The sequence below is a fragment of the Gadus chalcogrammus genome, chromosome 22 (genome assembly GCF_026213295.1).
Source record: "Gadus chalcogrammus isolate NIFS_2021 chromosome 22, NIFS_Gcha_1.0, whole genome shotgun sequence".
NCBI lineage: Eukaryota > Metazoa > Chordata > Actinopteri > Gadiformes > Gadidae > Gadus > Gadus chalcogrammus.
Window position 1 is genome coordinate 10,733,268 of NC_079433.1, and position 18,305 is coordinate 10,751,572.

Below are 18,305 nucleotides of genomic sequence, written 5' to 3' on the forward strand. Positions count from 1 at the left end.
AGACACAGCAACAAAAACAGAGCACCAACTTAGGACCGAGCCAAGCAAGGCACCAAGTCTACGACCAAAGAACTTAAGCTAAACTGTGTTTGTCACAAGCCAAGCCTAGCATGCCTAGCATCCAAACGAGAGGAAAGTTAGATTGGAGTTTTGGACTCACTGAAGGCGAGCTGTGACACCTCTCTGTGCTGCATCACTTTGAAAGCAGGCTATTACCAATAAGCTAAATCCAAAATGACAGACATAAGCCGCAGCTTCTGAGACGCTCTCTGTGGCCATAGCTTTGGCATGACACCACCCTACAAAATCATGATTATTTTCTCGTTCGGATAAGAGAATGGTCACAACGTGTAAAACCGCCTGGACAGTTCCAGAGGTGACTCTCGTGGCTTACCGCAAGAGTGCGGCAGGCAGCGCTTAATATGGTAATGCAATTAGTCCCATGAATACACGCAGTGGGTGTAAACCTTCCCAGCGATAAGGTCGGCCGTGGGCACTCTGTTGCTGGAGGTTCATAGGAGAAAGAGAGAGAAATAGCAGCTGACACGCATTGAGGAGTGACCTTACCTTCGTAGGCAGCTTTGAAGCCCTGGCCACTGACAGCGTAGTCTGAGAGGAGCCACAGGGTGAGCCTGGAGCCCGTACTCACGATGGGCGAGGGCAACTGGAAGCCTGTTAACCTGGAGGGGGAGAGAAAGGTAGAGAGAGAGCGAAAGAGAGAGACAGAGAGACAGAGAGAGAGAGAGAGAGAGAGAGAGAGAGAGAGAGAGAGAGAGAGAGAGAGAGAGAGAGAGAGAGAGGTAGACAGAGCGAGAGAGTGAAAGGTAGAGAGCGAGAGAGAGAGAGAGCGAGAGAGAGAGAGAGAGAAAGGTAGAGAGAGCGAGAGAGAGAGAGAGAGAAAAAGGTAGAGAGAGCGAGAGAGAGAGGTAGAGAGAGCGAGAGAGAGAGAGAGCGAGAGCGAGAGAGATGACATACAGAGTTAGTGGATAGAGATTGAATCAGTTGCGTGCAAGGTCAAGTAAAAACATAAATGAAAAAGTAACAACCCACTTTGAATTGAGCAAGTTGCTGTTCAAAAGCGTTTAGGCCTTTGAATCTTTTGAATAGCAATGTGCATAATCGTCAATTCACATTATAGATTATCCATCTCTTTTGCATGAAAGATGTATGAAAAGAGAAAATGACTCAAAACTCATTAGCTTTTTCATGATCAAAGGGAGAGATAACGAAGCAACATTAGCGAATACTAAACATCCCAGCAAACTCTGGCTGATGAAAGGAAATCTTTAGGAAAGAAATACCCCCCCAAAAAAATAAAGACATAACTTTCTTATTTAAGATAATTGGCAATGGCGGCGAAATTGAACTGGTAAACCGGTCTGCTCTTGTAAAGATCTGTCCCTGCCACTTCATCATGCACCACACCATCCAATCTCTTCCCCTTGAACGATGTTCTTCATCCGAGCATAATAGTCATTCAGAGAGCCGCTCGCTGTAATAGATTTCAGCGGATTTCAATCTGAGAATCATACATTCTAATGCACTTGTTATTTCATCGCTCATACAGTATGGTTGGCAAATCAAGCCTTGCAGCCCACATTTTCTTTATGTTTGACTCGCACTCAAACCCATTTTTAAACTTTAAAACTTTACAACAAACCTACTTTTCAATGTCGCCTGTCATTTGCACTCTACCTCAATTTGACTCCCTGCAATCTCTTAAAGTTCTGACTTTTATTGGCGCCTGTGTGCCCCGGCACTGAGTAATTCACTTAATCTCTTAACACTTCCCTTGGTGTGTGGGGGTGGTGGGTGGGGGGGGCAGGAGAGGTGAAACAGGGAGCGCCAAACGCACTGGAGAGAGATAAATTGGACAAAAAATTTAACGCAAGTATGCATGATTTCACTCTTCTCTGTGACACTGTCAAGGCGGGGAAATCTACTAAATGACGGTACACGTGTTCATGCAAATGGACACTCCACTGGCCACAAATTGATTTGGATGGCAGCCATCTTGTTTCAGGCAGATTAGCCACAGGGAAGGTGAATGTGGACGAAGGGCGGGAATTGTCCTAGGGACTGGCTTAACCGACAGAGAGAGAGAGACAGAGATAGAGCGAGAGAGCGAGAGAGCGAGAGATTTTGCTGAGTAATTATGCTACCATTTCGCATAAGCGCCCTCCATTTTCTGTCTGTCTTTTTACGGTAAAAAAAATAACAAATTAAACAATTGGAAATTTAGCCAATTATTTCATAATGAGAAATTAATGTTTGAATTGTTCTTACTTATTACTGAATTGTATTTTATAATACTGTTTTGCAATCAGCATTCTCCGTTCTGTACTTATAATTGCCCAATTAGGGAATACTTGGAGAGCTATAAATTGGTTTGAGAATGTTTAAAGGACGTTAGAAAACATGAACCCTATGGAAACTGTGAAAAAGTCCCTAAATATGTCTCCTTATAACAAAGTAAATCGTTCAGCTGTTGTTGATAGTCAAAGTGTTAGTATATGTTTTTTTTCTCAGTTATATAAACTCTTCTGAAAGCTCATAGTAAGTGCAAGCAAGTATGTAAGCCGAGGACAATGACAATAAAAAAACAAGCACCGAAGGGTGGACTTTGAATGTAAGCAACTATAGAATGTCTCCTCATTAGTATACGATTATATAATAATCAGAGAGAGTAATGTATGTGTCCTAATGTAGTGAGAATGTTGCCAAGCAAGCAACAGGCAGGGTCTGGCAACAGGTAGAACCTGACACACTATCCAGAAAATCCAATTAAGGTCTCTGTGTTTTCTTATGTACAAATAGGATGTAATGCTAAATTGTGCAAAACAACATGCAGGGGAGACAATCATTAAAAAAAGAAGTCACAAACAACAAGCCAACACTTGTTTCACACCAAATTCACAGGGTAAAAAACGCAAATGGTGTTAGTGTTAAAATGGGCTGTGGCCATCCCGAGACGTGACACCCCCATGGAACAAACACCGGCCCAGGGATTCGCTGCTTCTACATACAAACATATAAAAAGATGCAAAACAGCCGGTACCACCAACAGGGGTCTGTGTTGATCAGATGCAAGACAGCCAGTACAACCAGCAAGGGTCTGTGTTGAGAAAGTGCAAGACAGCCAGTAGAACCGGCAATGGGTTTATCTTGAGCAGGTGCAAGACAGCCAGTACAACCAGCAAGGGTCTATGTTAAGATGCAAGACAGCCAGTGCAATCGGCAAGGGTTCATCTTGAGCAGGTGCAAGACAGCCAGTACAACCGGTAAGGCTAGTATGTGCTGAGCAGGTGTTTCAAGCGGCTGGTAATTCCAAGGCGGGAGATGAGCTAAACAGGAGAAGACACAAAGGAGGGGGTGCATGCACAAACAGCAGGACGACTGCGGATGAACCGCCGGCAGCAGTGCCATTCTGCAGGGCGGAGTGCCATGAAGCTATATCAGCCAGTAAGGAGTGTGCACTATGTGTGCAAGCAAGCGTGGATATCAGTGTGCATGAGTGTGTGTGTGTGCATGAGTGTGTGTGTGTGCATGTGTGTGCATGAGTGTGTGTGTGTGTTGGAGTGCTGGGAGCGGAGATCTATTAAGAGGGGCTTTCCACCTGACTGACCCCAGCATCATCTCCATGAAAAACCTCTGCTTCCAATTATCTCTCTGCTACCCCATGGGAAGGTGTGTGTGAGAGAGAGAGAGAGAGAGAGAGAGAGAGAGAGAGAGAGAGAGAGAGAGAGAGAGAGAGAGAGAAAAATTCAAGGTGCGTTAATGAGAGGATGCCTGTGCTAAGGTGCTAGATTGAAGGGGATGTGTGTATGGGGGAGTGTGGGGAAGGGGTTGATGATGGCTGGAGATGAGCAGTGAGTCAGGAGGAGGGTTTTTACCTGATCATTTAGCCTGGGTGTTCAAGTAATCATGATAAGACACACACACACACACACACACACACACACACACACACACACACACACACACACACACACACACACACACACACACACACACACACACACACACACACACACACACACACACACACAGCAATCAGGTTTGTGTGGAGAATAACGAAAGCATGGGTGAGTTGAATAGAAGACCTGTGCTTGCATGAATATTTTTTGTGCCAATGTGTGAGTTTGTGTCACTTTATGATGTTCATCCGTAAAAAGAACTCATGTTTACAGACGTGAACACGGCAGAAGACTAAATGCGCTGATTTGTTTTCCTTTAATCACATTCCCGCTGCAGCATGTGTGGGCACGCTAGTGCCTGTGTTTGTGTGTGCGTGTGTCTTTGGCATGTGGAGTTGCTGACCAAGCTGATATATATATTCCACTACGGGTAGAGCTGAAAAAAAAGAAAGAAAAAGGATGCAGCAGCAAGATTTTGATGAGTGAGTAGAGGCGATGTATTAGCCAATAAATGATGGGAGGTGAGAGACGAGGAAGATAAAAAAGAAGAGAGTGTGTCACATGCCTGTGTATGCGTTTGTTTGTGTATATGCTTTTGTGTGTTTGTGTGAGAGTGTGTGTGTGTGCAGTGAATATATGTGTGCATGTGTGTCTATCGTATGAAGCTATGTAGGTGTGCGTGCGTGTGTTTGTATATATGTGCATGTATGTGCATGTGTGTGTGTTTGTGTTTGTTTGTGTGCATATATGTGCAAGCCTGTGTGTGTGCATATGTGAGCGTGTGTGCGAGTGTATGTGTGTGTGTCAGCGTGTGTGGGCGTGTGTGTGCGTGTGTGGGCACGTGTGGGCATGCGTGCATCCGTGTATGCATTGGTGTGAGTGTATGTGTGAGCATGTGTGTGACCATAGACCACCCGTACAGAGCTTCTGTCTCGGGGCTCATTCGTCATAAAGGGTGTGCGGTTGTAACTCCTCAGTGGTCAAGGCCACCGCCTGCTTCCCCGCGCACCGAGCCGTGCGCTCCCTTGCTCACTGTCCACCCATCACTCTAAACGGTGACTAACCCCCCACCCTGATCACATAGCAGCTGCGAGGTGTGTGTGTGTGAGAGCGTTTGTGAGTGTGAGTGTGTGTGTGTGTGTGTGTGTGTGTGTGTGTGTGTGTGTGTGTGTGTGTGTGTGTGTGTGTGTGTGTGTGTGTGTGTGTGTGTTTGTGTGTGTGTGACTCATCCTAGCTCTTCCCCCGACCCCACCCACATGCCAGAGATGAAGAGTGAGAGAGAAACGACAGCTCCTCCCCTGCGAGCAAAGGTTAAAATCACACCGCATCCTCACGCCAGTGATTGGATTCCTGCCGCTAATCGGAGGACCTCTCAGGAGCAATCAGACACTGGCTGGCAGCCTGGCCGCTCTAGCCCCACCCAGCTAACGCGGCGTGACACCCCAGAAAACAAGGCCATGATGGGGCCCGGAGACAGCGAGTGCAGGGACCGAGTAGTTATATATAAAACAAAAAGCTAATTACACCACGGATGCTCAACCCACAACTACAAATGGGATATCTTTGTGTGTATGTGTGTATGCGTGTGTGTGCGTTTGATTCGTTATTAGAAGTATTTACAGTTGTAATTTCACGGATCATAAAAGAGAAAGCAAAAAGCACAAATATAATATTCATGCCCTCAATTACAAATATCTGTCCGGCTTGCTTTCTTCCGCCAATGTCGTGGTTGTATTATCTGTCGTCGTGACGTTTTTTGCCATTTTGAAAAGAAGGGAGTTGTTGTTATTCCACTGATAGCATGACTGGTGACTCCCACGTCGCTGCTGGTCCTCTTGAACACGAGATGACACTAGTTTGCCAAAACAAAAGAAAAAAGCACCCATTGGTCGAATCCGGCGCTGCCTTCATAGGTGTGAGGCAGTGCTCAGTCTGACGGAACACGTATAATCAGCCACCCCCCTGTGGCCGAATTAGTTAACACCATTTATATTACCATAAATATAGCATCTTACCTTAGCTTATCCCTAGCTTAGTGCATTTTATATCTTATCTTAGCTTACTTTATTACAGCTTGTCCTAGTTTAGCTTGGCTTATCCTATATCGTGTCATCTTATCCTCACCGAATATCACTTCCTAAATTATCTTTGAAAGCATCTTACATTATTTTCTCTAACCTTTGCGATTAGATAAAGGCAAAGACACCATACGTCATCATAACCGATGTGATATTATCTCATCTCCTCTTCCTCTTAAATACATAACCTTTGGTATCAGGAGAGTAAGTAACCCAGTACCAGGCAGTGCGTCATAGGCCAGGGCGTTGTGTTCATTAATATTCACCACCACGGTGTCTCTTTGGCTGCAATGCTGTGTTGACTTTACTTAACCACGGAGGAAACACAAAAGCGCTGACTGCAAATGATAATCAACTATCGTCGCCAGCCACGAACCATGAAGTCATTATCAGACCCGCTCCCACACGCACACAGAGACACACACACGTGGGTGTTGCAGTGAGCATGTGCAGTGGAGCTACACGGTGAGAGCCTGTAGTGCTGTGAGCTCTATGGCCTCCAGAGAGAGAGAGAGAGAGAGAGAGAGAGAGAGAGAGAGAGAGAGAGAGAGAGAGAGAGAGAGAGAGAGAGAGAGAGAGAGAGAGAGAGAGAGAGAAGAGGAGAGAGAGAGAGAGAGAGAGAGAGAGAGAGAGAGAGAGAGAGAGAGAGAGAGAGAGAGAGACACATTTAAGAGAGTGGCCGATATATGTGCCAGTGGATGGGGGTAAATGCTAATTTGTGTGTGCGTGCGTGTGCATGTGTTTGCGTGTGTGTTTATACATGTGTGTGCGTTTGTATGCATTTGTGCGAGAGTACACGTGTCTATATACGATGCCCTTCTAGCTTATCTGCTGACTGATCCCTGATGCTAGTGGGCAACATTGTGTGTCGCTCAATAAGGTGATGGAATTGCTCACATGCAACCTACACAATCTGAAAAGCTGTCACTAATTTCACTTGATGCAGAAATGTGCGTGCGTGCTTGTGTGAGTGTGTGTCGAAAACTTTTCGGTTTTCAACATCTCGCAAGCAAAGTGCTAGCATGAAACGGTGGTAGGGCAGGACACACTAGACAACAGCCATTGAAAAGGAAGATCCATGTTAATGACAGTGCTGTGTTGTTGACAGACGTCAGCTCTGCTCAATCAAGGGCAATAAAATAAAAATGCTGGGGTGATTAGCGTGTGTGTGATGTGCATAATAGCTAAACTCATCACCAGCCAGAGTGTGTGTGTGTGTGTGTGTGTGTTTAAGTGTGTTTGTGTGTGTGCGTGAGACTACCATTGGGAAGTTATAAACAAAATATAGTCTCAGCAGCATGGACACAAATTATACTCTCTATGGTCATCCATTACGGTGAATTATACAGTTATTGTCTATACGCGGTTCATAAAAGGTCACTCTGGCTCACACACTCACACATACACACACACCTAACTACCTAAATAGCTTCCACTGCAGTATCTACCATTCAGGAAGTGAGGTACACAGTTAGCTTTGTCTCCGGTCAATTAATTTAACAGTCGCAATTTTATTTCCCTGATGTTATATCTGCATCTATGCAGCACCCTGGCACTCTCTAAATAAACCATCTCTGTAAGCCCTGCAGGCACTGAATGTGATGACCACTTCCATACAAGGTGTTATTTATGAGACAGGATAAACTGTATACTTAATTAAACTCAAAGTGGCTATCTTAAAGATCTCCTTTTGGTTGTTTTCGGTGGCACCTATGGAAAAAAAATGATATATAAGCCGCTACAATCACAAGTGATTTGAAGAGCTATTCTGTTGTGGTAGCTCTGCCAAACCCTTCCTGGCGGAACGACCACTGCTGGATGATGGAAAACGCATCACTAACTGCGTTTGTGATTTGAATGCGGAAAAGTCGTCACAGACACTTGGTTCTTAATACTCATAATGCTGCAAAGGCAATGACTTATAGCAGTTGGCAACAGGCACCTTACCCCATCGTGTTACCTAATTCAGAGATGGATTGCGACTTAAAATGCATTTATTTCTCTTTGGACATCTTCCAAGATTATGACTTAAAACATTCTCCCAGTGCTCTCGAATTCAGAGAAAGACCATTCAAAACGACAACAAATGTCCACGTTAACAACATATTTGCCAGTGTTGAGAGGAGCATGGGAGGACGCTCACTGCAAAAGGGAGGGCAAGCGTTTGGGAGAAGCTAAGGAGCAGCTGGGGTATACTGTCCAATTTATTTTCGAAAGGGAAAGCATGGGCCGAGCATACACCGTGTTCTCTTCAAGCTAGGCTAAGTTCCCTTTCACGTCATGAAATGTTAATGCAACCTTTAGCTAAACAATTATATTAAAAACGCACGTATGCATCATGACCGCTGCTGAGGACCCATTCCTTCCTCTCTCTCTCTCTCTCTCTCTCTCTCTCTCTCTCTCTCTCTCTCTCTCTCTCTCTCATCTCTCTCTCTCTCTCTCTCTCTCTCCTCTCTCTCTCTCTCTCTCTCTCTCTCTCTCTCTCTCTCTCTCTCTCCTCTCTCCTCCTCGCTCTCTCTCTCTCTCTCTCTCTCTCTCTCTCTCTCTCTCTCTCTCTCTCCCTCTCCAAGTGCCGTATGGGGGTGTAAGAATCATTTCCCCACTCTAATAAACTTCAACATGTGTCCACTCAAATACCAGAACATCCATTCAGACCCATCAACCCGTCGTCTCTTCGCAAATGATCCAACTGACGAAACCACTCTATAGACACACACTTCATCACGTCACAGCTCATCGGCAGTGCATCATAACAACACGCTCCCATCACATCCCAAGACCAGGGAGATCTGAAGTGGCCCACTGATGAAGCTGCAGCCCAAAGTCACAAATAACATGAATATTGTATAATGTACATGGTTCTGTATTATCTATCCATATATATTGGATATATATGGCGTGAAAGGAAACTTATCCTAGCTTGAAGAGAACACAGTGTATGCTCGGCCCATGCTTTCCCTTTCGAAAATAAATATTATATATCCTGCTCATTGAGTTATTCTTTACTCAGGTTTTCAATTAATATTATTTTCGCCGGCAAATAATTTTGGAGAAAATCATTTAATTTCCAACGAATGCCTTCAATTTCAATTTCATGCATTGAGAAGAAAATGAGTGCCATCGCGGGGATTGCATTTTTTTTTAATAGCTAGGGTTCAAATTATAATGGGAAAAAGCCACGGGTGCAACTAGTTCACATCAACAGGTGCCTAATTAGAAGGCCGGTAGAACCGTCCTAGTTTAATGGACACACTGTGTGTGAGTATGAATGTATTGGGTTTGTTTACGTTTGTGTGTGTCTGTGGGAATCCAGATCCCTTAGAAGAAACATTCAATGACATCAGCGTTAAAAAGTTATAGAGGATTTCAGGGACAGCCAGTTGGCCTATAAGTGCACACATTCAGTTTTACAGTTGAAGGTCTCCCTTCACAAGCACATGTGGAAATACACGGCCACGTGTGCGTGTGTGTGTGTGTGTGTGCTGAAGCTAAGATTCCACATGCAAAGTGTGGAACAGACATGTGACGACTTTGGATAGAGTAATCTGGGCAGAGTATCCTGTGGTGATGGATGTCTGAGGCCTTCATCTACAGAGATGTATATCACCATGGGGACGTCATTCGGGAGTTGAACGCTGTTGTGTGCAATTCTCGTGCTAGTTTCGAGCTGTCACTGCTAGCGCTGTATGTAAGATGCACTCATTGATTGACAGGAACAAACACCAACACATACCCACACACACACACACAAAACACACACATGGGAGGGTGAAAGGGACTGACTTATGTTTCTCTTGTTGCTCTAAACGTGGTATTGTCTACATTTTGACAAACGTGAAGGCCTTCAGATACTAGACCAGAACAATATCGAAAAGAAGAACTAGCAATCCCACTCTCATTGTCTTCCTATTCCAGTGCCTTCTCACACACACACACACACACACACACACACAAATATGCAGGCATGGGTGTAAGCACACACTTTGTAAGCTGTGGAAGACCTTGCCAGGGATAGGGCAAACAGGCTAACTACCCGCTTGCTATACAAGCATGAACTGTGACTCTGCACACATAAACTATGTCCCTACTTCTACCAATCCATCTCTATTGTATATCTTTCTCTCCATGCCTTTCACATTATTTCCGACATCGTCTTAAACACACACAGACACCCAGAAGACAGACAAATAGACAGTCAAGACTCACTATTGATCATTCAGACACGTACACAACCAGACCACCAGTACACCAGTCTCTCATATTCAAACACAACTTACTCTCTCTCTCTCTCTCTCTCTTAGACACACATTTCCTCTCTCTTTCTCCCCCTCGCTCAGACCCACTATCTCAAGAAGCAGTGTGAAACCCCTCACTGAGTGCCGTGTTCCTGCCCACTCCCAACATCCATGCTTCACCGCGCACTATTTAGGTCCTGCTCTGCCCCGGGCACAAAATCTGTCCCTGTCAACCACTTATCCAAACTCTTCCCTCTCGCCCCATGCTCTGGCCCGCCCCCCGACCCAGTCGGCCCCGCCCCAAGCCCCCTGTCAACTGCCAGGCTGCTGCATCAGCCTGACACACACACACACACACACACACACACACACACACACACACACACACACACACACACACACACACACACACACACACACACACACACACACACACCTGGCAGAAGAAGTATTGTGGGGGTATATGCACACGTGCACGCGCAAGGACAAATTCACAATCGCACATGCACACACACACAAGCATGTGCACATGCACAGACACACACATGCACACACACACACACACTAGTGCACACACACAGACCCACCCACGCACACCCACTTGCATGTGAACACATACACACACAACCACATGGCTGTAGCTGACAAACAACCACAGGAGAAATAGATTGTCATGCAAGCAACGAGCATCATACAATACCAAAGCATTAACACACAGTCTGTAAGCCTATGACATGTTTGGGGACACACATTGAACCTGGTTCATTCCTTGGGATGGAAAAATGTGCAAGAAAAAAGAAATAGTTACATCATTTTCGATGTCAACTCGAGATTAAAAGGAAAAATCTCAACACTTGCTTCTGGCATACAATCATACATAAAAGATTGATACGATTCGGCAAACAGGGCACGGGAGAGAAGCACAAAATGGAGATCGTTCCAGAAAGAGATAAGATATTAAAATTGGGGGGGGAAAGGAAATGGGAGCCAAGGAGAATTTGGAGGTGGAAGAGCGAGAGAGATGGAGAGAAAATTACTGTTGACACGGAAACAGGGGCGGGGGGGGGGGAGAGAGCAGAGTGATCACATGGATATCTTTCTTGTAGGTAATTGTGTAGGATTGTATGTATCTCTACTGTGTGTGTGTGTGTGTGTGTGTGTGTGTGTGTGTGTGTGTGTGTGTGTGTGTGTGTGTGTGTGTGTGTGTGTGTGTGTGTGTGTGTGTGTGTGTGTGTGTGTATTGCGACTGAAGATGATTTGTTTTCAGGTTTCTCTTTACCTTCCATTTCCATGCTCATCGAGTCATAAAACAGAAGTCTAATATTCAACAGCGTTTCTCAGGTGGAGCAGCCTTCACATACAGGTGGAGAGGGAAATTAAATTCCCAATACACGCAGGAAAACAAACCGCAGGAACGCCTGACTCGCTCCCATGTAGCGAAACCTTGAAGCTCATATCCCCCTCTACCCATTCAGGTCCACTGTTTCCGTTTCTTAATCCCTGAACAATTCTTTCTCTCTCTCTCTCTCTCTCTCTGCCTCTACATGCCTCCCTTCCACCATCTCTCACCCTCTCTCTCTCTCCCTGCCGTCTTTCTCTCCCTCTTTGTCTCTCCATCCGTTAATATCTTTCATATCTCATCTGTCGCTACCTCACCCTTTCTCTCTCTCCTTCTGTACCTCTTTCTCTCTCCCCTTCCCTCTCTGTATTTCCATCTATCCAAGCCATATCATACTATCTCCATCTATATCTTCTTATCTCATCCAGCTCTCCCTATCTTCTCTTCCTATCTCTCTCTCTCTCAAGCTATCTATTCATCCACTTTCTTTTTTTTCTCTCCGTCCGTCCCACCGGAACATCTCTACCGAAGGGAAGCCAGAGGGTGTGAATACGGAGAAGCGCGACGGAGAAGCACGGCCGGTAAATACAGGAGATCCGATTCCCTTTTTGATCGCCCCTCTCTCTGCGTGTTAGACGAGGTGTATGGGACCGATGCAGAGTCAGTAACAAAAGCCCTTCTGGGAAAATTTCTATCAGCTTGCCTCTCTGTCGTGCCGGTCCACCGTGAGAATCTGAATTGTGTTGGCCAACTTTAAAGTCAGCCCGGCCCACAGCGAGACAGGGCGAGAGTGTGTGTGTGTGTATGTACATCCGATCAGACATTTTGTGTTACCATAAAGGTGAGCCTGAAGGGAGATAAATACTGACAATGCTACGGTAATGAAGCGCATTCATTCAGGGCTAATGTGCCTTTATAGAAGTCTATTGCTTGCATTAAGGTGTTTTACAATTAAATCAGAGTCTAATGCCGCGATGAGAGCAAACAACCTAAAATGCCAAATAGTATCGTTTTTGTAATTGCTTCCATTCATTCCCCAAAATGAAAAATATTACCAGGTGCCTCCAAACCTTTTAACATTTAAAATAGAAGGTCTACTGCCCTAGGATGGACAATTGCATTAACACCATGACTATGCTTCTAACACTACCCTCAGCACACATCACCTAATAACACTATGATTAGTGTTTTAAAATGACCCTTATCCTATCATGTATGGTACTATAATCACTTTGACTAGCCTGGTAACACTACCTTAACGTATCATCACAGGCATTAATAACACTATGCCTGGCCTGTTAACACCACCCATAGCCTATCATCTCTAGCATAATTAACAACTGCCAGTTACCCATAGACTTTGGTCGCATTGTAAAGACTAGCATAAACCAATAAGCATTATTAAACTAGCAGTAGCCATTCACACTCATAACAATGCCTAAACAGTTGCCATTGTTAAGAAACATCTGTACTAGGATATGCCAGCCTAAACACATTAGAAATGTACTATACAGTTGTGCCGAAAACCTTTCATGAATAGAAACATTGTGTTTTAATTGTATGTACAAATCTTCCACCCCAACAGACACAACAGTCCTTTTGGTCATTTCATTGTGTATATGATAGAAAGAAACTTTTGACTGCCTGCTTATTATGAACATGACGGTTATTATAGCGTTTCTGAACACAAAGTGACAGCTGTACTGCCCCACTGATTCCCAGCACTGATACAATGTATTGACAGCAATGTGTTTGTCATGATCTGGAATGATCTTGGAAGCAACGATTAAATTATGCGTGAACTCATTTTCTGCCAGTGAATTTTGACAATTTTTGGAATTTGAGGAGGTGTAAGAATCGCACAAATTGACAAAACAAGCTTGAGTTTTGATGAATGCAGTCCAGGCAGTTGAGGAAAATCAGCAATTATTTAGAAATGTAACATTTGATTGATGCTACACAAATAATTCACCCTGTATTCATTTGTTTCCATGTATCAATGTCATTTCCTGTACATTTCTAAGAAAGTTAAAACATGTTTAGAGCACTAGTTAAATGCCCTTGAGGGAAATACATAAACATTCAACCAATCACAGTCGATCTACCATTAAACTCTGGCTTTCACGTTCTGGTCGGTTGGTCGATATGCTCTTGTTCAATCAAATTCCTGCTGGGGTTACTTTCATAAAGGAAAAAACTTCTTAATCCATTATTTGAGGGCAGGATGGACATATGTAGAAGACCGATGTATTTTATTTTTAAGTGATGTGCTATATTGTGTCAGAAAATAACGTTAATTATGAATACAAATAATATTCAAGGCTTTGTAGTTTCTTTTATAATAATCATATGGTTTAATAGCCTCAGAGTTTTAAGACAAGAGGCAAAACCACCCCGGTTTTCACAACTTTGAATTGGTCCAATTTAAGGATGACTTCTAGTCTACATACTGAACATTTACTCTATTAACTCAACTAATTTACATCATGTCGAATAAGTTGTTTGGTAAAAATTTGGTAAAAATGACAACCAAAGAGTGTGTTGGCATTCTAAAAACGTTTCCTCCTCTTCGTGGTGTTTCTACATGGCACTGCCCAGGCGGCGCCCCGGGGCTCGTATGGTGTGACCCGCGTTGAGGCTCTGCCCTTACCGAGGCGACCTCGGACCAAGAGTGGATCTGAGACCCACTGAGTCACTCCAAACAGCACTCACGTTTTATATATTCAGCCAACCAGGTAGAGTAGAGTGAACCGCGTTCGTTTGGATAATTTAGAGAAAACGGGCATAATCTATGGTCCATGGAGTTCGCTGAATTACATAAAACCATACGATTTTATTTGGTAGACTACAGCCCTACGTTTAACATTATACTTTGATATTATATTTTTTGAAAACATGAACAAACAAATATTGCTCAATGTAATTCAAGTTTTACGAAAAAAAAACAAAAAAAAAAACATCGACTATATGTTGTATCGAATGTACTGTTTTGCATGCAAACAGACTAAAACAACCGACATTTCAGCCCAAACCATAATCTATAGTGGTACACACTTGAGTATCTGACTATGTAGTTATTCCAAGGACGTTGTTATCCAAAACAAACTTCACATACATGTTAGAAACCCCTTACGAAGGTGTTGGTATGGTTTGGCATCTTACTCAAGAAAACACACTAAACCCTACCTTAACCAAAAACTATGGTCAAACCCCCCCAATATTCACCACAGTGTACTCTACTGAACGCAACAACACACACGACCAGGTTCTACCTCAACATAGCTACAAAGTACCTATACCCAACCAGTACATCTTTGGAGAAAAAACATTAAAGTAGCAAACAACAGAAGCCGTGCAGGTGCCTACCGCGTGCGGAGGTTCCCGGGGCTGGGGGGGCCGTCGTACACAGACAGGAGGTCAAAGTCCTCCTCCAGGGCGAACCCCTGGAACACCAGCTGGATGCGGTTGTGCTCCGCCGCCACGATCACCCACGTGCAGTTGGCGTAGTTGGGGTAGCCATACGGATAGCCGGGGCTCTCTATCGTCCCGTTGGGTTGGTGTAGCGTGTAACTGCAGTTCTGACCTGTGGGGGCAAAGAGACGCAAGACCTGAGTGGGGGAGTTTGTGTGTGAGTGAGGGTTCATGGTTGGTTAGTTGTGATTGGGTGAGTGAATGAAGTGTGGTTCCAGGTCTGACTGTAAAGCAGTTTGCTCTACGCACACACGCACGCAGGCACAAACACGCACACACAAACTTATAGTGTCTGATCAGTGCATACGGATACATAAACAGATACAACCAGCGGCGCACAATCACACACAGAGACACACTTTCACACCCTCCATTGACACACATACAAATGGCAGAAGTTATTAGAGCAGTTCAAGCTGTGGACGGTCCTCCGCCGTCATTCCCCCCACCCCTTGCACCTTCCTCACACCACTTATTCACTCATGGAGGCCCTTCTTACACATCTGCACTAATTACCCACATCAACATGAAGCCAAAGAGAGGGTTCAGCATGGGGAGAGAACAAGGGAGAGACACAGAGAGAGAGACAGAGAGAGAGAGACCGAGAGAGAGAGCTATTATGGGTTATTAGTATTATCGGATATTAATGCTATTTGATTGCTTATTCCCATGAAGGGCCCTTGTATGCCTGTGGCATACGCACGCACACACACACCAAAACACAAGTACACCACACACGCATGATAGACAGACACACACGGTAGCACACATTTTACATTAATTGCCCCACTCATTTTGCATTCTAGTCAGGGGTGAATCGTAAAAAGGAGTGCACTCACTCTGCGATTTTTAATAACTGTGTGTGGGACAATCCATCAGCAGGGAGGGGGAGGGGGAGGGGAGAGAGACCATCTCGAGGGAAAATGACTCACTTTTGCCGGATTGGTGCCCAGTCTTAGACTTCTAATCAATGATTAAGATTCTGTCCTATTCAATCCATGAAGAGATGTGATATGCGACTCCACTTAGATATTGTGCAGTAAAGAGTGGCGCATTAATGGGTGTGGGTGTGTGCGTGTGCGTGCACACATGTATATATATGTCTACGTTTGTGCGCATGTGTGTGAGTGAGTGTGTCCGTTGTGTATATGTGTTAATCTCAGTCCTGGTTGTGTGCCTCCACTGATAGAGCACCACATTAAGAATAAACATTACATGAACATGAAAACAGCCAGGGTTAGGAGATCGGTTCCCACTGGGTCTCACCGTGCTGAGCTCTATGTATGCAGAGCAATGTGCTGTACAATGCTTTAACCAAATGGAATACATTATAATCTATATATTAGTTTGCCATTGGAGATAGTGATTTATTTTGATCGCTCAACCCAAAACAGTAACACACAAACACACACATACACATAAATGTCAGCGTTATCACATTCATTGTTCCATTATATCTGTCCCATCATAGACCTGCACACACACTCACACACATTTCAGCCTACATCTGTCAGTGGGTTCACCATCACATTAATCCGAATAGATGGAACAGAATATATAGTGGGAGGAAACATGATGAAACATGTCAAAAGCCAGTCTGTGTAAGGGTTGTACATTATTATGTGAGGGGAGTGAACTAAAAATAACTATAAGAAAAAATAACAAGGCACAGGATCCCAAACATAAAAACTTTGGCTAGAGAATAAGAAAATGAGCGGAAAAACACAGACAGAACACATGCTATTTATGTAAGTGTGGTCTATTTCTTTCTTACCAACCCCCCCCCCCCCTTCCATTTCTGTGTGCTTGCTACAGCCATGGGCCTGAATCACAATGCCGCCTGATTAAAATGTAATTAGGTGCATATAATTGGAGGACATCTGTTAACTGCATAACCCACAATAGATGAAAAAAGCAAAACACACAAACAATGCAACAAGCAGCGAGTCAATATGTTGTTGTTTTTCGGGTGTGTGCCCCTGAATATAATGTTAGGGATGAACATTTGCAAGGCAATGAGCAACAGAGTCTGGATGCGAAGTAGATCCTGTGCCTTTGAGAGAGGAAAAATGGAAACAATGCTCAATGTGATTTGTTTATTGTCGTCTACTGAAAGCAAATCAAAATGTGAATTTCGCGAAAATTACCGTTGCCAGCAAAACGAAAATATCATTTAAAAAACGAATTACAAAAACAGTGTGTTTTGTGTAATAGCTAAGAAGAAAAAAACGTATCCCGAGCCTTACAGTTTGCCAAACAACCGGCTCTTTGTCGTCTTTCTCTGAAGATCCACACACATGGATGTCTCTATCCACAGCTCAGAGTCCTTCCTGTTTTGCAAATTCCTTGAAAGATTGCCTTGTTCTTTCCAATCTCTGAGGGATTTTCCAGGCAATCAGGCAGCGAGCCGAGAACGTAATTCACAAAAATGAAGAAAGCAAATTAGGTGATGCTTGGGGCAATGTTCACCAGCTCGATTTTGAAAGAGACAAAATAAACACTATATTATTAAAGGACTGGGTGGAACATGGGGCTTGTTATGTTGGTTTTCTTACGCTTACACAGGAAAAATAGCACTAAGACAGCGAGATTAAAGTAGTGTCTGGTCAGGATGGTGAATGGCAATCAATGGAGAGCCTATTGAAGGCATTATAGGAAAAGGTTATGAAATCCACATTCCTCAGACATGAATGTGAAAATGAACACATTTCCTGGGCTGCCTACGGTACATATGCACTGAGCCCTTTATAGTCATGCATGCAAACGCCTTCCATTGTGTGTGAGAACAGCTGATCATCAGCCATTTTAGTCTCTGTACCCACAATTACCTCCTCGTCCAATTTGTTCTGAGAAAAGCCAAGGATAAAGGAAAGTGAATGATTGCATTATAATTGATTTATGCAAATTGACCAATGAACGCCCTCAAAAATGTGCGTGATTGTGTGTGTGGCGGGATGCTTGAGGAGAGGGGGTGCTGTTTAAGCAAGGTCAATACTAATATCCAGGTGAAATCTCCATGACCGACTCTCTGTGGACAGAGGCGCGGTCAATAATCTTCTCATCAGCCCAGGCAATACAGAGGCCTCCATTAAACAAATGCCAATCAGTGGTCTTCACGGCAGCCAGATGGCCCAGCCTGGTAAGAAGCTGAAGCCGATTGAGGCTGCGTGTCACTACGTACATTCCAGGTGTATGAGTTGTGAAGAATACCTTGTGTGGCTGTGGGGGGCACGAGGCACTTTAACAGTTATATGACTGTGACTAG

At 44.2% G+C, this 18,305-nt stretch overlaps 1 protein-coding gene across 1 annotated transcript in view; it reads right to left on the reverse strand.

The window, feature by feature from the left end:
- Positions 1-18,305, reverse strand: part of csmd2 (CUB and Sushi multiple domains 2) — a 279,455-nt gene that overhangs the window by 248,883 nt on the left and 12,267 nt on the right. The window contains exons 2-3 of the mRNA XM_056582350.1: positions 14,936-15,152; positions 568-680 (exon numbers count right to left, since the gene is read on the reverse strand). Of these exons, the coding sequence (XP_056438325.1) occupies positions 568-680; positions 14,936-15,152 (330 nt within the window). The remainder of the gene's footprint in view (positions 1-567; positions 681-14,935; positions 15,153-18,305) is intronic.